Genomic DNA, 23,955 nt, shown 5'->3' on the forward strand with positions numbered 1-23,955 from the left:
CAGGAGACCCATGCCCTTAGAGCTGGGCCTTAAAGAACTGCCAAGCGCTCTCCAGGTGCGCAGAGATTGCTAGGGCTCCCTGCCTGCAGGAGAGGAGACTGAACGCCAGCGTCGGTCTGCCCTGCCCGCCTCCCTCAGCCGGAGCAGACCGCACCGCCGGAGTCCGTAGGCCGAGCGCCCCAGCCGGGTGCCCCCCCACCGCCCCCCGCGCCCAGGGCGGGGCCTCGGCCCAGGTGCGCGGCGGCGGCGGCGGCGCTTCGCGGAGGCAGGAAGTGTGTCCCCAGCGGCGGCCCGTGCAGCGCTCCCGCGAGACGCTCACCTGCGCTCCAGGTGAGCGGCAAGGGGGGCGGGGGGAGGGGCCGAGCCGGAGGCGGCTCACCTGGCGGGACAGGTAAGCCCCGCGCGGGCCCGTGGGGGCGCGAAGCACGGCGACACTGGTGTGGAGAGACCCCCGAGGCTACACCTGGGCGGGGGAGGGTCCCGGGGCCGGTTCCGCGGGCGCCACCCTCCCACTTCCGGGGTGTGCGGGCCGGGCCGAGGAGCGGCCCGAGCGGGCGCCTGGGCTGGGCGGGCAGAGAGGGGGCCGCGGGCGCCCCCGGGGCTGCGCTGGCGGGCCGGGGCGGGGGGCAGCGTCGGGCCGGGGCGGGGGGCCGTGCACAGCCGGAGGAACGGTGTCGGGGCGGGCACGCGGCTGCGTCTGCCCCCGGGCGGGGGCCCCTGCAGCTGGAGAGGGTGGCGCCCGCCCCCAGGGCACTGCTGGCGTAGGGGCTGTGCTAATCGGAGGGGCAGTGCCGGGGTCTGGTCCTCCCTCGCCCCGGGAGTAGGTGCCCCCGGATGCCGGAGCCGCGGGCTGAGCCTTTGGGGCAGGAAATAGAGGGTGCGGGGATGCCGGGTGCGAGAGCCGAAGGCTCTTCCCCGAGCGGGCTGGGGTGCCCCTGTCGGCTGGGTGTGCAAGACTAGGCTGGGTACGGGGGTGGGGCCTGTCCTGGGGAACATCGGGAGGAGGGGGATGGTACAGAGACAGACCCCCGTGTGTGTGTGTGTGTGTGTGTGTGTGTGTGTGCGCGTGTGCGTCTTCTCAGGGACTAGGGAAGGGGGAAGAGCATCTAGGGAAGTTTGGTGAGGACGGGCTTAGGACCTTCTGACTCTGGGGAAGATCCCTGCAGTGACCTGGGGCGCCCAGCGTCCGAGCCCCTCCCACGTGCCAGGCACCGCACTAAGCAACCTGCAGGCAATATCTCATTTAAACCTTACGGTGACCCAGGATGATACTAATCTCTCCCCTTGTTAAAGTGGAGAAAACTGAGGCCAAGAGTTTTGACCCGGGTCACAATAGGAGCAAGGGTCCTCCCCTCACTTAACCAAGTGACCGGTGTTCCTAGGGTTTAAGGGGGGCGGTATGCAGCAACAGTTTGGGGAAGATAGAACCTGGAAAAAATGGACTGAGTTTGACTTCAGGAAGGTTTTGGACCTAGAGGGGTGGGGGAAACTGAAACAAGTTACTGTCCTTATCCTACCTAGGTCTTGGTCCCCACTTCCCTCTATCTCACCCACATTCCAGGTATGTGGCACAAAACAAAGTACATGGGCTCCGGAGTCTGGTAAACCACAGTACAAAATCCTGTTCCATCCCTTTCCAGCTGGGTGTCTCTGGGCAAGTCACTTCTGAGCTTCAGCTTCCCAATCTATAAAGTGGAGACAGAATACTTACAGAGCAATTGTGACTGTTGGGTAAAGTGAAAATCCTCCTGGGCCGGACCCGTTTCTGGCCCATTCACTACTGTTTCCCAGCATTTAGTACAGTGCTGGGCACATGATAGGTGCTCAGTAAACATTTGGTGGGTGAATTTAATGAATAGCAGCAAATCCTTAAGCCTTGGAGGCAGAGGAGTGACCCAGACCATCATCAGTAACCCCTTGATGTTTTTACAAACCCCAGGTACCCCAGAACTCAGTGTGGTTCAAATAGCGTAGAGGCACCCGCCCTCCTCATCCAAGGCCTGAGCCTGGAAGACTTGGGGCTTCCTGTGTGGTCCATCCATGGGTATAGGCTTGTCCATGGGGCTGGCAGCTGGCCACTTTGCCCCCTTCCTCCCAAGTAATAGATGGAATGAGGTAGTGGGTTAGAATCTGGGCTAGGCTGCTTGGGTACAAATAGATGTGTGGCTTGAACAACATATTTAACCTATTTGGGCCTCTCAGTGTATGGTAATAATAACAACAATAATAATACCTACAAATAAAGTTGTGAAAATTGGTTTAATATATTCACAGCACACAAAACAATAACCAACTCATTCACTAGAATACAGACTCCTGAGGTTAGGGAGTTCTGTCTGTTTTACCACTTGTATCCACCAAATTTAGGATAGTGTCTGGCACTCAGTAGGCCCTCACTAAATATTTGTTAACTGAGTGAATGAACGAATGAATCCATACTCATTCCCACATTGCTCAAACCAAGGCAAAGGTTTTTAACCATGGGCTGTCTGGATCATGAGGGACTTTTTTTTTTTTTTTTTAAGATTTTATTTATTTATTCATGAGAGACACAGGGAGAGAAAGGCAGAGACCTAGGCAGAGGGAGAAGCAGGCACCAGGTAGGGAGCCCGATGTAGGACTCGATCCCAGGACTACGGGATCATGGCCTGAGCCAAAGGCAGACAGTCAACCATTGAGCCGCTCAGGTGTCCCCATGGGAGACTTTCAAGTCACCTATTGCAATCTCCTATTTCATCCCCCTCCCCCGAGCCTGCTGCTACCCCCATTCTGGTCAGCCTAGAGCCTAAGTCCTTTTTCTTTGTACCCAATGGTCCTGGTTCTACTCTGAGGTCACAAAGAACATGTCAGTCCCCTGAAGCACTTACTGTGCCCAGCCCTGTTCCCACAATGAGGTGGAAGGGAGTCAGACACAGCCCCTGCCCCTTAGGGTCATATAGGCTTATCTTCAGTTCAAGGCCAACCCAGCTGACAGAGCCCAGCAGAAAGCTATGAGGAGAGGTGTTCCCGTCTGACTTGGGGAGCTGGAGGGGCCTTGGAGAAGGAGTGCCGAATGAGGCCAGGGGGTGGATTCCATAATTGTAAGAATAGAAACTTCCATATCCTCTTACCCAGACACCATGGCCGACATTCCTTCCCTCCTTCCCCTTCTCTTTTAAGACACATGCACCTTCTGATTTTCTTGGGAAACTTTTGAGATTAGCTTGCTGACATCATGCTCCTTTACCCCTAAATGCTTCAATGTGTACTTCCTGAGAATAGAACATTGTCTTATTTAACCACAGTAATCAAATTCAGAAAATTTAACACTGGCATAATACTATTAAATAATATACAGTCTCCTTTTAAATTTCACCATTTATCCACATCATCCAGTTTCCAATTTTTCCTCTTGATCCAGGATCCAGTCCAAGATCACACATTGCATTTATTTGTCATTCTCTTAAGCTGGGCTTGTCTGATGTCTCCTCATGATTACATTCAGGTTACACATTTTAGGCAGAAGCACTCCTTAAGTGATGTAATATCCTCTTGGTAGAGTGTCAGAGGCCCATGATGTCAGTTCATCCTATTATTGGTGACGTTAACTTCGATCATTTGATTACAGTGGAATCTGCCAGGTTTCTCCAGATTTGTTTAAATTTATTTATGATAGTCATACAGAGAGAGAGAGAGAAGCAGAGACACAGGCAGAGGGAGAAGCAGGCTCCATGCACCGAGAGCCCGACGTGGGATTCGGTCCCAGGTCTCCAGGATCGCGCCCTGGGCCAAAGGCAGGCGCCATACCGCTGCGCCACCCAGGGATCCCCTTTCTCCAGATTTTTTAAGTTCTCCCTGGCTGCCTCAAGTAGAAGGGAATGGAAGAGGATGAAATAGGAGCCTTGACAATAACCTGGGTGAGAGATGATGGTGGCCCTGTTTAAAGAGGTGGCATTTATTTGTCCGCAGAAACACTGTCTGTTAGAGCCAAAACTGGGACTCTAACACAGATATCCTGATGTCCACCACATCACCAGTTCTAGGACCCCAATGCCATTAAATCGAGGATAGAAAGATAAGGGATCAATGTTGCAGAAAATCCAGGTTAAAAAAAAAAAAAGAAAAAAGAAATCCAGGTTATTCCTGGCAGATCCCTATATGTGATCAAGGACCTTCCACATATCGCTATATAATGTCCCCTGACTCCCTCAGGCATAGTTATTCACTCCCATAATGCCTCGTATATCCTACACATTCTATCTCAGGAGCTTTTAAGCATCTGTTTTTCCTACAAAACCACTAGTGAGTCACAAAAACAGGATCCGTAGTTTATTTGTCTTTGATTTTATGGTGCCTAACATGGGCCTAGGCTCAGTGATTATGGGATGAATGAAATCTTCGCTCTGAGCTTGCTTGCAACAAAGTCAGGAAAGGAAAGAAGGTGTATTTTGTGGCTTGGCTTTCTTGTCTAATCAAAGGAAGCAAAAGAGTGCTTGGCGTTAAATATTGCTAAGAGAGCAAAACCGATCCAAACTGAAACATTGACAGGGGAACTGTCACACTCCCATGTCTGACTTGAAGGAAGAGGGGAAAGCAAGGTAGTGATGGTCAGGTTCTGTAGAAAGTCACATGGAAAGGCATTTGTTGAGAACCTCAGAGACTCTGTTGAGTAGGCTCACCAACAGTGGGAATAAACTGGGGGAGACCATTCCCTGGAAAGTGGTATCTCAGGAGATTGTGATAAAATATACATTGCATAAAATTTACCATCTTAAGTTTTTTAGTACCATTTTAACCATACAGTTCTGTGGCATTAAACACATTCACATTGTTGTGTAATCATCACTACCATCCATCTCCAGAACTTTTTCATCTTCCCAAAGTGGAACTCTACCCATGAAACACTGACTTCCCATTTCCCCCTGCCTCCAGCCCCTAGCAACCACCATTTACTTTCTGTCTTAAGGATTTGACTATCCTAGATTTTTCATATAAGTGGGACCATACAACATGTGTCCTTCGTGTCAGGTTTATTTTACTTAGCATAATGTCTCAAAGCTCATCTATGTTATGGCAGATATCAGAATTTTATTCCTTTTAAGGACTGAATAATATGCCATTATATGTATACATCATGTTTTCTTTATTCATTCATCTGCCAATGGACATTTGGGTTTTTTCCACCTTTTGCCTATTGCAAAATATATATATGCTACTGTGTTACCTTGGCATACAGATGTCTGTTTAAGTCCCTGTTTTCCATTCTTTTGGGTGTATATACCCAGATTTGGGATTGCTGGGCCATATGGCAGTCCTGTGTTTAATTTTTTGAGGAACTGCTGTACTGTTTGCCACAGCAGCTGCACCACTCTACAAGGGCTCCACTGTCCCCACATCTCCAATGCCTGTCATTCTCTGGTTTTTCAGTAGCAGCCATCCTACCGCATCCCTGGGTGTGAGTCCCAGGGCATTTCTTTTTTCTTACAGATTTTGTTTATTTATTTATTTATTTATTTATTCATGAGAGACATAGAGAGAAGTAGGCAGAGGGAGAAGTAGGTTCCCTGTGGGGAGCTTGATGTGGGACTCAATCCTAGGACTCCAGGATGACCCTGAGCTGAAGGCAGATGCTCAACCACTGAGCCACCCAGATGCCCCGAGAGATCTTTTTTAAGATTTATTTATTAATTTGAGAGGGCGAGGACGGGCAAAGGAAGACGGATAGAGAGAATCCCAAACTTTGCACTGAGCGCGGAGCTCAATGTGGGGCTGGATCTCACGACCCTGAGATCATGATCTGAGCCAAAATCAAGAGTCGGACACTTAACTGACTGAGCCACCCAGGCACCCTGTCCCAGGAAATTTTCACATGTAGGTTGGACCAGAGAGATAATTTCTTTGGGAGAGAGGGACAGTAGGTGAAGGTTCGTGGGCGTAACTGTCCCTTGAACCTGACTCCTTCCTGGCCTCTCCTCTACAGGTGCCTGACTGCAACAAATCTTGCAATGAGCCATGCCCCGCCCTGGACACCCCCGCCCATCATCTGGGCCCCCACGCTTGGGACCCTGGGAACAGCCGACAGAACTATGCCTGGAGACTTTTGATGAGCCGTCCCAACCTCCACCAAGCCGCCGCACCCGCAGGCCAGACCCCAAGGACCCTGGCCACCATGGGCCGGAGAGCCTTACCTTCATCTCCGGCTCTGCTGAGTCGGCTGCTGAGCCCCCAGCCTGTTGCCTGCTCTGGCGACCCTGGGTGTGGGACTGGTGCCGGGCTGCCCTCTGCTTCCGTCGCTGCCGGAGTTGCCTCCAGCGTTGTGGGGCGTGCATGCGGGGCTGCAGTCCCTGCTTGTCTGCTGGGGACTCCCCCGAGGGGGCTGCTGAAGCCAACTGGGCCAAAGAACACAATGGAGTGCCCCCCAGCCCCGACCGCGCACCTCCCAGCCGGCGGGATGGCCAACGGCTCAAGTCAACCATGGGTAGCAGTTTCAGCTACCCTGACGTCAAGCTCAAAGGCATCCCTGTATATCCCTACCGCAGCGCCACCTCCCCAGCCCCAGATGCGGACTCCTGCTGCAAGGAGCCACTGGCCGAGCCCCCACCCATGCGGCACAGCCTGCCTAGCACCCTTGCCAGCAGCCCCCGGGGCTCTGAAGAGTACTACTCCTTCCATGAGTCGGACCTGGACCTGCCCGAGATAGGAAGCGGCTCCATGTCCAGCCGAGAGATTGATGTGCTCATCTTCAAGAAGCTGACAGAGCTGTTCAGCGTACACCAGATAGACGAGCTGGCCAAGTGCACATCAGACACTGTGTTCCTGGAGAAGACCAGTAAGATCTCGGACCTTATCAGCAGCATCACCCAGGACTACCACCTGGATGAGCAGGACGCTGAGGGCCGCCTGGTTCGCGGCATCATTCGCATCAGTACCCGCAAGAGCCGAGCCCGCCCGCAGACCACAGAGGGGCGCTCCATGCGGGGTGCTGCCCCTGCTGCTGCCCCTGACAGTGGCCATGAGACCATGGTGGGCTCAGGGCTCAGCCAGGATGGTAGGTGGGGTTCCACACGGCTGAGGGGCAGAGTGGAGGAGACTCTGGCCAAGGGGGGCTGCAATGGGTTGTGGCCACAATGGGCCCACCCCTCAGCCAGTCCCTGCTCCCTGTTGTCTTTTTCCTCCCCTTTCTCAACCCCTCTGTGTCCCCTAAGAGGCCCCTCTGTCCCCTCGCTGTCACCTGCCAGAACTTGCAGGCCTAGCCCAGGAACCCATGTGAATTTGGACCTCTGCCATGGCCTAACCAAAACCCCCACACCTGCCCACTATCACAGATGCACACATACACGCATGCGAGCACACTCACACACTCAAGTTGTGTCTTTGTTTTAAACATTGGTTCTCTAAGTTGGCCCAGGGGTAGGTGACCCTGCCCTCATCAGGCAGGGAGCTAAAGTGGGGGGTTGGGCTAAAAGGATGTGATAATGACCACTGCCCCCTCCTGTTCCCTCCCTAGAGCTCACAGTGCAGATCTCCCAGGAGACTACTGCAGATGCCATCGCCAGGAAGCTGAGGCCTTATGGAGCTCCAGGTTTGGTCCTGACCTGAGAGTGCAGTGATGGGAGTGCCCCGGGGCTCCCCCCTCCCCCCTGCATGTCCCCTCTCCCAGAGGGTGGGTGGGGATGGGATCAGAAAGGGGCCAGAAGCCTGAGCAGCCACAGACCCCATCCTAAGCCCCCCAGTCACTGGGGACAGTGAAGAAGGCGGAGGCCATGTGCTAGCAATGAACAGGCACCGGATGTGCTTTCTACTGCTGCCTTCTTGGTCTCCATAAGCCCCCAGGAATGGTGTCATTACCCTTTTACAGACAGTAAGGCTGGGGCTCAGAGAGGTCAAGAAGCTGAGTGGGTCATCCAGCCAAGATTAGACTGACCAGGCTTGAGTCCCACTCTGTTCCTTCTCAGCAGGCTTCTCCCTGCCCATGGTACCTGGATGAGCTCCTTCCCCTTTCTGAGCCTGTTTCCTCTTCCCTTCCCCTTAGGATACCCAGCCAGCCATGATTCATCCTTCCAGGGTACAGACACAGACTCATCAGGAGCACCGCTGCTCCAGGTGTACTGCTAACCCCAACTGGGCCCAGGGAAGCAACCCCTTCTGGGAGAAGTACAGCCCACAGCATGAAGAGGGGAAGCAGGAGCCCTTTTGGAGGAAGCTGGGCCATTAAGACCAGAAGCAGTGGCCACCCTGGCTCCTCCCACCTCAGTTGACTGGTTCCTGAACCATGTGCATTTCACTGGGCCATGGTGCCCACATCACCCTGGTTCCCTTGCTGGCCTGACCCCTGACTGGGCCTGTTCCTTCCTGCTCGGTCTTCAGAAGCCCGAATCATGGAAAGCGAAGACTTACAGTTCCTTTCTGGGATTGAATCCCAGCTCTACCCCAATTACATGCACCCATAATCATACAAAGTTCCTCCTCCCCAGGATGAGGGTGGGGGGAAAGGTGATAGCTCACAGAAGCTTATCTTGAATGGATTGGGTTGGGGGCAGGCAGGGTCTGTCTGGAATTCTGTGGGCAGTGCCCACTCCACATTATGTTCTACTGGTTCTTGGCTGATGTTCTGTATACTAACACGACCACAGTTGCAAGTACAAAAGTAGTAGATGACTGCCTGGTCATCTCGGCTGTGATACTGCCCTTTCTGTCCAATCTGCTGGACTGATACACAGAGTGGGAGACAGGATAGAGTGCCCAGCCTGCCTTAGCGTTATGGGGTCAGTCAGAAGGCTAAAATGAGAGCAAGACTGCCCACCTATGAGGTTCACTGAGTTCCAGGTAAAGAGCCAGTTTCTGTAGTTTCTGTACCTGAGAAAGGTCTAATAAGTGGTTTCCATCACTGTTGAGAGGTTCTTCTAGGCAGGCCTACCAACTCCTGAAGGCTGGCCTGTTCCCAGCCATTCTTGCAGCTTCCCCAAATCCTTTGAGCTTGGTCAGCCCCCACCCAGCCTGACTTGAAGACCCATCCCCCTCTTCCCGGTTCTGACAAAACACTAGGGTCTACTGGAATCTTCATGACCTTCCCAACAACCCTGGAGTGGACTCATTCTTTGATGGACCGTGAGGCTAGGGCTCTGAGGGGTCAAGAAACTTGGTCACACAGCTAGTAACTGGCTCTGGACCTGGAAGCTGGCCTCTTGGCAGTTTTGCCTCAAAGCTGGCAAGCTGACCTGCTTGGGGCAGAAGTGAGGTCTGTTTGGACACAAGCCTAACTGAGTTCAGAAGGATCCTACTTAGCCCTCCCTCCCACACAGGAGAGTGTTGTCAGCTTCTCCAGTGAGGACAGAGCAAGCCCACCAGCCCATCCTTGCCCAGGATCCCCCTCCTTAGCCACTACCTCACCTAGAGCCCTCATAGCATCCTTCTATTGTCCTCATAGGCCCTTTCGGAAAATGACCAAACTACTTATCTAGCTCCCTACAGACACACAAGCCGGTCCCCTTAGGGGCTGTGACCATAGGCCCCAGTACCAGGGACAAACTGGCCCCCTTCCTGCAGCTCCACCGTCCCATCCAAGGCCAGGCCTCTCCAAGACTGAGTGTGTCTACAGTGAGACACTGAGATATGTAAATGGAATCAGGTCCAGCTGGTCTTAAGTTCTGCTGAGTCATGGGCCCCTTAAGAATCTGACGTTTATTCTGGTCCTATAACCAGAAAAACTCACCTATGCTCAGTCACAGAGACTAAAAGCCTTGTTTTAATTCTCCCCTTTAAGTAAAGAGAAACCGCTCCAGAGAGGTGTAAGGACTTGCTCCAGATCACATGGCAGGATCTGGGAGGGACTCCCAGCCCCCAGCAGGCACAGTGAGGCCTGCCCCCCACCCACCCTCCAGGAAAGGCCAGAGGGAAGAGGAGACACAGCTGGAGTAAATAGTTTTAATGTGTAACAGGAGGCCAACTGGGGAAGATAAGGCACCCCCCCACCAAGGCCCCAGCCCTTCTCCCATGATGCCCTGGGACCGGTGTGCCTGAGCGGGTCCCATGCCTGCCCCAGCCTTGAGGCCCCCAAGTCCCAGGGAAGGGTAGGAAAAGAAGGTGGACGGCTGGTGGCTCAGCCCCAAGAGTTCAGGGAGGCAGACACAGGAACTAGTTGAATTTGGCCTTGGAAAAATCCATCTCCGGATGCTGATCCATGAACCTGGGGAGCGAAAGTAAGAAGCTAAAACAGGCTGTCCCGTCCCGCACATGAGCCCCTTTCTCCCAGCTCCCCCACATCAGGTCTAATTTTCTTCAGAACCCTGAGCAACTTGGGAGCCAGGCCAGGCACTGGTAGCACCTCAGGGTCATCCCTTCCTACCCGGAGGTGGCTCTGCCCTCAAGATGACCTCAGAAAGTGACCAGAGTAGGCAAGCTCACACTATAAATCCATAAACCCGGCCACCTCATCCCGGAAGGGGCAGGGCAGCTCCTGTGTCCCGCTCCGTGACCCACTAAGTACTATCATCCAGGTCCAGGCCCAACACCTGCCTCCCCCAAACCCCCATCTCCGCATTGCTCACTTCTTCAGAATCTCCTGCTTTTTCTGCTCATCCGAGGTGGGCAGCCCCATGGACTTCTGCCTCTGGTCATACATCATCTTTTCCACCATGCTGCGGGTCTCACTGTCCAGGTCTGACAGCTGAGGGCAGGCAGTAACAGGAACAGCTGAAGCTCTGGGGCAATCCACACCCCACCCCACACCCTGACCAGCCAGGGCTCACCTTAGAGTTCTCAGGGTTGATCTTCTTGGTATTGATCTCAGGGTCACTGGACACCAAGCGGCTCCACCACTCCATCTTGTTGATCTGTGAAGGGGGGGGAAGGTAGCTCCCTCTGTACCCTAGGAATCACCCCTCCGCCTTTCCAGAACCCAACTCTCCTCCACAGCCTGCACCTGAGACCTGTGAAGACCTGTGTAGGGACCCAGGGTGCAGACGGGAGAGGTCTCTGCCCTCTGCAGTGGCTGGGGGAAACATGCTGACAGTTACAAATCAGTGTCATCAGGGCAAAAATAAGGTGCAGAGGGAGCTATGCGTCCAGGGAAGGGGGAGAGAAGTTAGAGTGGCAGCCGGGCCGGGCCTGAGGGACACTCAACACAGCTAATCAAAAGCATGGCAGGGCACCCTGGTTGGGAGGAACAGCAGACACAAGGGCACCGAGAGGTGAGGAAGAGGCAGGTAGGCTAGGACAGGCCTTAGGTTCCGGGGAAGCCTCCCTTGGACCAATGGCACTTTACAGACACCACGTTTATTTACTGGTGTCTTGTGTCCCATCGCTGCGGGAATGAGCAGAGGCTTTCTGAGGGTAATTCTCTACATTTTGTCCATTGCTCTTTCACCAGCACTTAGAAGAGTCTCTGGCATGTAGTAGGTTTTCAAGTTATTTGCTGAATTTAATGCACGTACAAACCTAACGTAAGGAAGATGCTTTGGTACCAAAGACTTTCAATTTTGATTCCATCCCTACCTAGAGGGAGAAGCCTGGCAAATCTCTGAGTTTCCCTTTTCCTGACTTTAAAACGGGACGGACCTACAATTAAAACTCTTGTGCTGATTTCGTATGTCTACAAGGCCCCCAACAGGGTCCCTGAGTGAATGAGCAGAAACCCTCCCCTCCTTTCTCCAACAAGACGCAGACCCAAGAGGCCAGGCCGCTCACACCTTCTCCAGATGCACCGTCACCACCTTGCCGTCCTCAATGAGCCATGAGCTCTCCTCCACCTTCACCTCATTGTAGAGCTCCCCATCAATGACCGCCGGTTGTCCCTTGAGCCCCACCCGGAGGTGCCGCCGATGGATGTCCACCACCACATCCTTCCCCTTCAGCCGGAAGTTCACACGGAAGGGCAAGACCAGCTGCACGGGGCAGGAGAAGTCAGAAGGAGCCCCAGCCTGGCTCCCTAAGCTCCAAACCCTAGCCCTGGCCACTTACGTCCAGCTCCGACAAGGTCTGGGTCCAGCGGTAATTGGGCAGGTCCGCCCCGTTGCCAAGGTTGGGCTTTAGTTTCCCTTTGTCTTTCTCATCCTCCTCTTCCTCGTCCTCCTCAGCCTCCTGCTCACAGTTGGGGTGCTCAGCTACTTACCTGACAGACACAGACTGAACCCCACTGAGCCAGGCCCAGGGGCTGGCACTGGGCATACAGCCACAAGATGAAACAGACCTGGTCCCTGCCCACTCCATGGCCCACTGGGAGCCAAAGGTAAAAAATGGTTCTGATCTCTGGCTGAGAGGAACAGCATACCATGTGAAAAAAAAAAAAAAAAACAGCTGGGGAAAGTGATAGAGATGGACCCACAGAACCTAGCTAGGGACCCAAGCCATGGGACTCAGAAAGAAAGCTTAGCATAAAAACAAAAAGTCACAAGGTAGCCATGGGCACGGTTGTTTTAAAATAAAACCAGACTGCCAAATGGTCAATTTTCTTTTTCTGTATCTGTAGGGTTGATACCCGTGGTGTCAAACCAGAAACTTTGGAAAGCCAAATGAATGCTCCAAGGATGGTTTGGGAAGCTGGACTTGAGTCAGAGGGAAGAGCCCTGGGATCCCTGGGTGGCGCAGCGGTTTGGCGCCTGCCTTTGGCCCAGGGCGCGATCCTGGAGACCCGGGATCGAATCCCACGTCGGGCTCCCGGTGCATGGAGCCTGCTTCTCCCTCTGCCTATGTCTCTGCCTCTCTCTCTTTCTCTCTCTGTGACTATCATAAATAAATAAAAATTAAAAAAAAAAGAAATAGAACAGATGGACCAAAATTTAAAAAAAAAAAAAAAAAAAGAGGGAAGAGCCCTGATACATCCCCCAGATGTATCAGAGCAGCCCACCACAGAGGGCGAGGCTGGGCTTAGTGACCCCAGCCCACCTGAATGATACTTATCCAGGCACTGCCCTCTCTGGCTCTTGGGCTCTCCTGCCAAGACTTTAAGGCCAGGGTTTTTTTTTTTTTTTCAAACCTGGTCTTGTGGTCCAATGTCTATGAGTGGGATCTTGAAGTGTGGGAAGGACCCCCAAAGCTGAGGGAGAAGGCATAAGGGAAGGCATTCCAGAGATAGAGAAAGGCTAGAAGGTCCCTGGAAGTTCCCAAGTCCTGACTAGTCTCAGGCACTCCCAGTCCATCTCACCTGCTTCCCTGGTGAGCCAAGGCTGCCATTCTTGAGCTGAGCTTCATGATTCTCTGCGTCCTTTTTCTGTGGCAAAGGGCACAGCAGTTGGAAAGAGTATCCTCATTGCCAGTGCCGATGGGGATGGGGACAGGGCTGGGGGAGCCCACTCTTACCTGGTCAATCTCTAGCTGCAGCCGCTCTGCCTCCTCATCAGTCAGCTCCTTGATCTGGGGCCCAGAGGTCTCTGATTTGGCCTCTTTGGCCAGCCTGGCTGCCCTCTCGGCCTTCTCCCGCCGCTCAGTCTCCTGCCGAGCTCTCTTCTCCCGTCGGGCCTTCTGTGCCAGCTGGTTATGGTGGTTGAAGGTCTGTGTGATGAGCTGGGGAAGGGAGAGAAGGCGATGAGGCACTGGAGCAGTGGCCAGTGTCCCAAGGCCTAGAGTCCCACCTCCATGTGCTAGGGTACCTGGGCAAGGCACTGTACTCAGAACCTCAGTTCCTCACTATAAAACGGGGATCACACTGTACACACGTATCTCAAAGCTATGATGAGAATACCTGCAAAGTACCTGGACGGATAAACAGTGGCTACTTAAAAAAAAATAACCTATTGACAAAAAACACGGGACAGTGAAGTCGGACAAGCTGAGTTCTAACCCCGGCTATTACATATGAGCTATTATATTTTTGGCAAAGGACTTAACCTGTAAGAGCTTCAGATTCCTCATCTGTGAAGATGAATCCCTATAACCTCATAGGGTTGTGGTGCTCGGAGTCCTTCCCTACAGAGCAGGGCTGTTAGAAGCCAAACTCCAGCCTCCGCCTGAGAGCACAGGCCCACACTGCCCAGCTCCTGACTGATCTCTTACCCACCTGTACCCATCTCCAGGATGGCAGGCCCAGCCCTGCAGCACTCAGCACTGCACCCAGGACTGCCATGGTAGCAGGGAGTCAGAAATAGCTTTCTTGAGGGAGGAGCTTAGGTTCCTCCTCTCCTCAGCCTACAGGCCAACAATGTCAAGTCCCTCCTCTCCTACTATCTCCCCAGGATGCTTCCAACCTGCATCCTGCTCCCTGCTGCCCAATATAATAAATATATAGTAATACTACTGCCACTGTCACTATCTGGCTGTGTGGCCTTGGACAAGTGAACAACTTTGACACTTTTTAAGCCCTATTTTCCCACCTGTAATGAGGATTGAACATGACACTTACCAAGAAGCTGGCACAGTCCCTGCCATATCACAGCCACATACTAAGTGTTAGCTGCCCAACATCCCTTGCCTGGTTGAGGCTAAACCAGTGTCAGCTGATCGGGCGAGGGGACAAGCACATTCTCTGCTATAAAAAATGCAGTGGGAGAGACGGCTCACCTGTTTATACCAACAGGTCTCCAAATGTGGTACCCCATACCTACAGCACCAGCATCACCCAGAATTTGCTAGAAATCCTAAACTTTGGCCCTGCTTCAGACTTACTGCATCAGACATTCTGGGTAGGGCTCAGCAGCATATATATATGTGCGTGTATATATATATATACACACACATATATATATATATTTATTTTTTAAAGACTTATTTTATTTGGAGAGAGAGAGCATCTGTGTGCGAGCAGAGGGAGGGGGGCAGAGGAAGAATCCTGAAGCAGACTCCCTGCTGAGAATGAAGCCCAACACAGGGGGCTGAGATCCTGACCTGAGCTGATATCAACAGTCAGCCAGGTCACGTAACTCTCTAAACCACCCCAGTGCCCCAGCAATCTGTATTTCTTTTTAAAGATTTTATTTATTTATTCATGAGAGACACATAAAGAGAGAGGCAGAGACATAGGTAGAGAGAGAAGCGGGCTCCATGCAGGAAGCCCGATGTGGGACTTAATCTCGGGACTCCAGGATCACGCTCTGGGCCAAAGGCAGATGCTCAACCACTGAGCCACCCAGGCGTCCCAATCTGTATTTTTAACAAGCCCTCCTGCCCAAGTCTCAAGCAGACATGAGAGTCACACCTAGACTAGAGTTCCCGGACTATTCCTTGTTCCTATGTGACCCTGAGGTCATCACTCTGTGCTTCTATTTCATTATTTTCAAAAGCAATCTTGCATAAGCTGTTCTTTGCCTAGAATGTCCTTGTCCCTACTCCCAGGTCACCCGGCAATCTCCCACTCATCCTCTAGGACTAGTTCCAATGTCTCCAGAACATCATCTCTTCACCTTCAGTAGGCTCAGGAATACATCCAACACAGAAAGCCCAACCATGTCAGCCCACACACCTGGAAGAGGCCTTGCAGAGCACTCAGCACATGATCAGTGGTCAATCAGATGGTCAATACCATCTTCCAAACATCTCTGAGCCACAGCTGGAGGGAGGAAAGGGTCTGCAAGAGCTGAGACCTAGGTGGGGCTCAGGGTCACCAAAGTCACAAATGGACTCCTAGATGTAGGTTCTGGTAAATGTTCCCTGGCTTCTTATCCATTTGATGTCAATTCTTCCTGCTACCTCGGAACTCCCCACCTCATGCCACACTGTGGTAATTCCATACTTTGCAAGGCTGAACGGCACCCAAAGCATCTCCCAAACCAAACGAGTTAACAAAATGGGGTGCATATGAAAAATAAGTGGGTCACCCGCAGGCCATTCTGCTATCAATAGAATCAGTCATGAGACAATTACGCCAGCAGATGCTGTTCCACCACAGGGCCTTGGTCCCAAATCCCTAATCAGGAAGACCTTGAACTCAAGCCATTTGCCAACCAGTGGCCAAGGGGAGGCGGGAGCAGGGCCCTCCCTCTTCCCAGGTCCAGTGAATCATGTTACATCCCATTTGTCCTGTTCCTTCCTAGCTCCTGGAGGTTAGCTGAGGGCAGAGCTGAACCACCAGGCACAACCAAGGGCCAATCAGAGCAGCCTCTGACCCCTCCTCCCAATCTCCTCCTCCCAGCTTTACCTAGGCCCAGACCCAGGCAGAGACCCCTGGTGGTGTATAGCCTACTCAGTGGTGTCAACTGGCAGGCTGTCAGAGAGCCAAGCATCTGTCACTGGACACCTCTTTAGGAACCACAGCCCAGCAGAGTGGGGAAAGGATAAGGACAGTTGGGCTAGTTCTAGAAGACAGGTCTCAGACTGTTAAATGGGCATACCTGAACACACAGGTTTTCCCTGACCTAGGCCGGATGATCAGGGAGTAAAGAGTGGTCCCCATCAGCCTAGCCAGGAGAGACACTGAGAGATATTTAACCTGAATATGGCAGGGGCTGGGGTGGGGCAGTGTAACCCAAAACATCTGAAAGAGAGAACACACACTCCTGTTCTAGAACTTCATATAAATGAAATCATTCAATGAGTGCTCTTTTTTTTTTTTTTTTTTTTAATGATAGTCACACAGAGAGAGAGAGAAAATGAGAGAGGCAGAGACACAGGCAGAGGGAGAAGCAGGCTCCATGCACCCGGAGCCCGACGTGGGATTTGATCCTGGGTCTCCAGGATCGCGCCCTGGGCCAAAGGCAGGCGCCAAACCCCTGTGCCACCCAGGGATCCCCTCAATGAGTGCTCTTATGTGTGTGTCTTCCTTTAAAAGGCTGAACAATAGGGGATCCCTGGGTGGCTCAGCGGTTTAGCGCCTGCCTTTGGTCCAGGGCGCGATCCTGGAGTCCCGGGATCGAGTACCGTGTCAGGCTCCTGGCATGGAACCTGCTTCTCCCTCTGCCTGTGTCTCTGCCTCTCTCTCTTCTCTCTGTGACTATCATGAGTAAATAAATAAATAATCTTAAAAAAAAAAAAGGCTGAATAATATTCCTTTAGATCCATTATACATATATACGACACTATTTACTCATCCATCGATGGATGCTTGGATTGCTTCCATCTTTTGGCTCTGTGCATAATGCTGCTATAACATGGATGTACAAATCTCTCAAGAACCTGCTTTCAAATCTTTTGGGTATGTACCTAAAAGCAGGACTGCTGGACCATACAGTAGTTCTATTTTTAATTTTTGATGAAGTGCCATGCTGTTTCCTACAGCAGCTGCACCATTTTATATTCCCATCAACAATGCACAAACGTGCCAATTTATCCGCACCCTTGCCAACACTTAGGAGTTTCCTGGTTTTTTACAGAAACCATCCTAATGGGTGTGAGGTGATATTTCAGCATGCTTTTATTTGTATTTCTCTGATTAATGATGTTAAGCATCTTTTATAATAAAAGATTTTTAAAGAGCCACAATAATTCACTTTTACCAGAAATATCTGAAGATTAATTACCCTTTTCTCCACAGCCCTGTTAAGAATTGGTTTCGGGGCGGGGGGGGGTTCTATTTGTCAGTTTGGCAGGAAAAAAGGGGCATCTCACTGTTTATTTCTCCTAGATTTCCTTGATTACTAGTCAAATTGGAGATCTTTTCAAATTTCTTTGGATCTGCTCTTGGAATGGCCTATTTTTCTGTTTATCCTTTTCTTGTCAATTTACAAGAGTTCCTGCATATTGAATCAGTCATTAAATTTTCTGTCCTCTGCACTGAACATTTTTTCCAAATCTATGGTTTTCCAATGAACTCTGTATGTCTCTTTTGTCAGACCCACAAAATCTTTAACGTTTAAAGAGGTAAAAAGCTACTTTTTCCCTTATGGCCTCCAGGTTTCTTTCCTTTTTTTTTTTTTTTTTTAAAGATTTTATTTATTCATTCATGGGAGACAGAGAGGCAGAGACATAGGCAGAGGGAGATGCAGGCTCCCCATGGGGGGCCTGATGCAGGACCCAATCTCAGAACCCTGGGATTATGACCTGAGCCAAAGGCAGAATTCAACCACTGAGCTACCCGGTGCCCCAGCTTCCACGTTTGTAATCTTGCAAAGCCTCCTCCACACAAGATCATACGGTTTCCTAGCTTTCCTTACTAGACCCTTCTTGGTCTGCAATTTATTTTTACATATGAATAAAACAGATGGTATACTTTTGGTTCTTTATAGAAAAACAAAAAAAACAGCCAGTTGTAGCAGCAACGACTTAATCATCTTTTGGGTACGGAACTGAATTACTCTAGCATATTCTGAATTCTCCTGTGTTAGACTTTTTCTGGGTTCTCTATTCTGTTTCACTGTTCCATTTGTCTCTTCCTATGTCAATAACACTGATTTGATCATATGGCTTTCCTCAAATCCACAATCCTTTATCCATAATTCCTAGCCTCAAAAGCTATAAAAAAAATATAAAAGTGTTTTTGGACTTAGAAGTTTGTGACACGAAGGTATTATAGTCTTCATATCTCCCACTTGGTAAGAATATTGATATACATTTCTCTACAGAAATACTAATGCTTCTTTACAGGATGCTGCTCCTAACTCATGGAGCATACATTACATACATTACTCCACTGTTAAACTACTGTAAGTATAGTATATGTTACTATATCACCTCCTAAAATCCAAAGAATTCTAAATCCCCAAACACATCTGGCCCCAAGAGGTTCAAAAAAGGAGGGGGATCCCTGGGTGGCTCAGCAGTTTAGCGCCTGCCTTTGGCCCAGGGCGCGATCCTGGAGTCCTGGGATTAAGTCCCACGTCGGGCTCCTGGCATGGAGCCTGATTCTCCCTCCTCCTGTGTCTCTGCCTCTCTCTCTCTCTCTCTATCATAAATAAATAAATAAATCTTAAAAAAAAAAAAAAAAGGATCATGAACTTGTGGCTCAGTTGGTTGGGTGTCCGACTCTTGACTGCAGCTCAGGTCACGATCTTGGGAGTTGTGGGGCTGAGCCTCACATTGGGCTCCCCACTCAGGAGGGAGTTTGCTTCTCTCTCTTTTTTTTTTTAAGATTTATTTATTTATTCATTCAGAGAGAGCGAGAGAGAGGCAGAGACACAGGCAGAGGGAGAAGCAGGCTCCATGCAGGAAGACCAATGCGGGACTCGATCCCGGGTCTCCAGGATCACAACCCGGGCTGCAGGCGGCGCCAAACCGCTGCACCACCGGGGCTGCCCGGAGTTTGCTTCTCTACCTCTTTCTCTGTCCCTCCCCTCATGGACTCTCTAAAATAAATCAATAAATCTTAAAAAAAAAAAAAAAAAGGACGATGAACTTGTATTCTCAAACGCCACCCACTTCATCTACATGACTTCTTTTTATCCTCCCAATAGCCCTGTAAGGTAATGATTAAGACTTCTTTACAGGTAAGAAAAAGTGAGGCTCAGAGAAAAAAGGATTCACCCAATGCCACACAGTTGTCAAGGAAGGGATGGGGAACTGGGATTCCAACTCATATCTGCCTGACTCCGGAGCCCATGCTCCTAACTAGTGCACTTGAAAATGCTGTATGTGGTGGCCTGTACACAGTAGGCACTCAATATAAAAGTTCTTGTGCTACAAACGGAAACCAGGTAGGAAAGCTGGATATGTTTCTGCCAGCCCAAGGGTCTGATCAACCACCTGGGAAAGAGCTTTGTTTCTATGAAACAAAGAACCAAGGAGCATGACAAGGTCTAAGACGGACCAGCAGACATCCAATATGTGGTGGTTTTATCACCCCACACTTGTAAGATACCACTTCCTTTTTTTAAAGATTTTATTGATTGATTGATAGGTGGGGGGAGGAGTAGAGGGAGAGAGACCATGTCAAGCAGATTCCTGGCTAAGCACAGAACTCGATATGGGGCTCAATCTCACAACCCGAGCCAAATCCAAGAGTCAGACACTTAACCAACTGAGCTGCCCAGGCACCCCAATACCACTTCCTCATATCACTCAACACTCTCTTCGTCCAGCTCTTACTCATCCTTCATACTTCGAGCACCAATGTCTCACAAAGTCTCCCTTGAGCCCTCAGCATAGGTTAGTCTCCATTTAATGCTTCCAGGACTTCTCCCTAATACCCATGACTTCACTTTTTAGGGGATGGGGGCAGGGTGCTACACTGTGAGATCCAAGTACACAAAGACCATTTCTGTATTCACCTCTTTATTCTAAAGGGTCTGGCTTAATACCTACCAAACAAAGCATTAGGTGTTCAATAAATATTCATTGAGTGAATGAATAAATGACTACTATTATGCAGTCTGGCCCAAAGAAAAACAAAAGGTGCTGGTGCTGGGATGCCTGGGTGGTTCAGTGGTTGAGAGTCTGCCTTCAGCTTCAGGCATGGTCCCGGAGTCCCAGGATCGAGTCTTGCATCAGGCTCCCCACAGGGAGCCAGCTTCTCCCTCTGCCTGTGTCTCTCTCTGCCTCTGTGTCTCTCATGAACAAATAAAATCTTAAAAAAAAAAAAAAAAAAAGAGGTGCTGGTACTAACACAGGAAGAATATCTGAGCCAGAAGTGGCCTACAGGTAATTCTACCTTCTTCCATTTTGCAGACATGTAGATTGAAAGGACCAGAGAACTAGTGGGAAATCAACAAAGCCATACAGCTTAGCCAAGATCTCGGGACTCTCCATGTCCCGGCTAGTGTGTCTATGACAGAGTAGCCTCAGATCATTAAGATCCAGTATAGAGCACTCCAGTTTGTCAGACCCCTGAAGCCACAGAAAGCGGTTTGCAAAACTCCTTCTTGTTACTATGTCTCTTTAGGTAAAAACAAACATTATGGTCCTAAAAATATTTGTTCAGTGAGGTAACATTTTCATGACTTACCATTTTCATGACTTACCAATCTTCAAAAATATAATTAAAACCTAACGAATCAAAAGGAAGTTCAAGGTCTCAGAGCCTGTAGCACAAAACGCAATCCCCAAATCTATGAACTTTGGGTCACAGTATCTGGGAAGACTGGGATTAAATGGTTTTAAGTTTTCCTGTATTTCCACTCTCAATTTCCACTCTCATCTCCAGCTAGGTAATTAGATAAAACTTCCTCAATGGAAAAGGAACCAGGAAGCATGGTGTCGGGCAGAAGGTAGTTTGACAACAGACTCTGGTTTGAACCCTGGTTCTTCTACAATTCAGCTCAAGATCTTATACAAAATCCTACTCCCTGAGTGGCACAGTTGGTTAAGTATCCACTCTTGGTTTCAGCTCAGGTTGTGATCTCAGGGTTGTGAGATCAAACCTGGCGTCAAGCTCCACATTCTGCTCAAGACTCCCTTTCCCTCTACCCTTCCTACCCAGCTCATGTGCATGCATGAATGCACATGCTCTCGCCCTCTCTCGCTCTCTCAAATAATAAAGCTTAAAAAAAAAAAAGGACTTTGGACAAAGTGCCAAACACCCCTTGAGCCAATTTCATTTGCAAAATGGGAATAGTAACACCTGGCCTTCTCAAGCTGCTAAAGGATCACAGGAAATAGGAGTAGATAAAGTACCTGGCAAGGAGAGGGGCTTCAATACATGACAGCTTGCTTCCTTTCCCTGACTCTTTACCCTTGGCATTTTACTTTTACTGAAGGTTGTTGTAATGCCAAAGGAAGATTACATGTGCTTTCCTTATGAAGAAACAGGTTCCAAAGGGACAGCAGGCCCCAACACTCACCTTCTCTGCCATCCCCTCTTCTCCTCCAACAAAAAAATCTGTTTTGCGTCGAAGGAAGCTGAAGAAAGTGTTCACAAGCTGGAAAACAGAGAAGACTGAAGCTGTGGAGATGCCCCCAGGGAGCCCTCAGCTGCCCAGAAACCAGATCCTAGTCCAGGAGGGAGTCAGAAACTTGGTAGTTTCCTCCTAAGCCTCTCATTGGACAAGACAGGCTCCCCAGCAGGCTCTACTTTAGTCACCTCCACTAGGAGGCCTAACCTAACCTGATTTAGGTGGCCTGAAAGGCAGATTTCCATCTCCTGTGTATGTGTGCCTGTGTTTCACATTCCTTGTGGCTCTAGAAACAGCCTAAAGATACAGAACACTCCTCTGCAACCAGGGCTTAAAACACCTAGGCCCAGCTTTCCTTCCAGACAGTGAAAAGTCCATCCAGACTGGCAATGGCTGAGTTACCAGGGCAGAGCCAGAAAGAGGGGAGCCACTTCAAAGGTTAAAACCAACTAACTCTGGCTGGTACAGTAAAGTATCCAAGTGGTTAATTAAGCACATGGGTTTGATTATCAGACTGATAATATATTAGCTGTCACCTTAGGGAAGTTTCTTAACTCTAAAAGAGAAATAGCAGCCAGCCTATTTCTAGGGATCTTGTGAGAATTAAATGAGATAATGGAGGTGAGGGCCTTAGCAATGTCTGGCCCAGAGCAAGAGACCTCCTGCCAGAGTGAACGATTCACACATAGGTACCATGAACTGTGGCTTATTCTGTCTACATCCCCAAAGCCTGGCATCAGATCTGGCTCAGTGTATATGCTCAGTAAATCTTCTGCTGAATGAAATGATCTAGTGGTGTTCTAGAGTTAGCATATACAAGCCCTTTTACTTGCCCAAATGAGTGGTTCTAACTCTGATGCTAGACTTTATCTTCATGGTTTGAGTTTCTACTTCTAGATAATTTTTTGATTCATTCAAAAATGAACTCACTCCGAATCCTATTTGGGATCAACAATTTAGGAGGATGGGAGAGGGAAACTTTACACAAAAGCAAAGTAGTAACTCTTCCCACCTCAAAGGGCTTGAGAGTCCTTGGTCTCCACCGGTGCCCAGCTAAAAGAATGGGAATGGAAAGCTCAAAGAAAACTTGCTCCCAGTGAGACACAGAACCAGCACACTGGCCTAAGGAATCTGGTCCTAATTCAGGAAACTGCTGGGTGATCTGAGGCAAGTTCCTTCAGTTTCTCTTCAGAATTAGAGTTTTGGAACTGATCCTGATAGGCTTTTCTACTTCTAACTTTCCATGGTTTTGGTCCAAAACACCAACTCCAGCATCTATACCAGTACGTCTTTGTGTTATGTGTGGTCAGTACGCATGAACTGTGCTTTTGAAAGGGCCTTTCCAAGCTCCATCAGGGCAAGGATAGACTTCTGCTCACATATACACCCAGGACCCAATCCGGTGAGCATCTGACACACATCACTCAACAAATATTTGTTGAATGAACAAACCTGCTTATTGTGAATTCCTTACTGTCCTTTACTTCAAGACACTACTCTCCTCACTACTCAGAAGAGACTTGTGGCTGCCTCAAAGACAAAAGGAACTGAGGCTTGCTGATATGGAAAGGCCCCTTACTGGTAGGTGGTGGAGATAAATGGTGAACCCAGGCTTCCTATTCCCCATTCTAGGCCTGAAAGGACCACGTGTTAACATCACTCCGCCCCGCCCCACCCCCGCACCCCCCCACAAGCATTCGTCAGCTCGGTCCAGGTCTTGGTAGATGCAAATGCCAAAGTCTGGGATGGTTCATCCTAAGAACTGCTCTTCGGGGGCGGCCATCAGTAGGGATACGAGGCCGGAAGCATGTGTGAGAGCGGGGGGGACGGGCTAAGGGGGGCGCTGCGGGTTTTCCAGGGCCGCGTTCGGAGACGCAGGAGTTGCTAAGACAGGAACTCCTGAGTGGCGCCGGGGGGCCCAGCACAGAAACGACTGAGGCCTTAAGGGCGGCGGGGAGGCCAGACCGGAAGCTGGGGGCGCGCGGAGATGGAGGCGGATCCCAGGAACCCGCGAGGCCCAGAGGTGGATCTCGGCCCCCGAGGGTAGGGAAGCGGAGGGAGCGTGCCAGCGCCGCGCGGAAGGGCGAGCGCCGTAGGAGCAGGCCAGGCCGACGCCGCGCGGGCCGTTACCTCCTGCACGCCGCCCTCGTGCTGCTGCGCCATGGCCAGCAACATGCCGTCGAACCGCTCCTCCTCCTGCTCTCCGCCCATCGCGCCGGCCTCTCGCCACACTCCGAGGGCCCAGCTCCGCGCTCGCGTCCCGCGTTCTCCCGGCTCCTTAGAGTCGCGTCCGGCCCAACCGCTCCAGCCGTCCGCCTTCCGCAGCGGAGCCGGAAACACGCACGCGCCG

General features: G+C 50.7%; 2 protein-coding genes across 3 annotated transcripts; one reads left to right on the plus strand and one right to left on the minus strand.

Annotated features, from left to right (window-relative positions):
- The first annotated feature begins 186 nt into the window (after positions 1–186).
- On the plus strand, positions 187–10,123 carry KDF1 (keratinocyte differentiation factor 1). 2 transcript variants are annotated; one of them, XM_077898961.1, is made up of 4 exons: positions 187–330; positions 5,960–7,027; positions 7,487–7,561; positions 8,012–10,123. In XM_077898961.1, the coding sequence occupies exons 2-4, from the start codon at positions 5,992–5,994 to the stop codon at positions 8,092–8,094; spliced, it is 1,194 nt and encodes a 397-aa protein (XP_077755087.1). In that variant the 5' UTR covers positions 187–330; positions 5,960–5,991; the 3' UTR covers positions 8,095–10,123. The 2 variants fall into 2 exon arrangements, with proteins under 2 accessions (XP_077755087.1, XP_077755086.1); XM_077898960.1 differs by having other exon boundaries at positions 273–391.
- NUDC (nuclear distribution C, dynein complex regulator) lies at positions 9,890–23,949 on the minus strand. Its single transcript, XM_077898962.1, has 9 exons — positions 23,736–23,949; positions 21,555–21,632; positions 13,276–13,479; positions 13,121–13,186; positions 11,938–12,057; positions 11,667–11,861; positions 10,728–10,811; positions 10,527–10,645; positions 9,890–10,165 (listed from the first exon to the last, which is right to left on the minus strand). Exons 1-9 carry the CDS (start codon positions 23,814–23,816, stop codon positions 10,114–10,116), a joined length of 999 nt encoding a protein of 332 aa, XP_077755088.1. The 5' UTR covers positions 23,817–23,949; the 3' UTR covers positions 9,890–10,113.
- Between the last annotated feature and the right edge of the window lie 6 nt (positions 23,950–23,955).

Source organism: Canis aureus, chromosome 5 (genome assembly GCF_053574225.1).
Source record: "Canis aureus isolate CA01 chromosome 5, VMU_Caureus_v.1.0, whole genome shotgun sequence".
In the NCBI taxonomy this organism is placed as follows: Eukaryota; Metazoa; Chordata; class Mammalia; order Carnivora; family Canidae; genus Canis; species Canis aureus.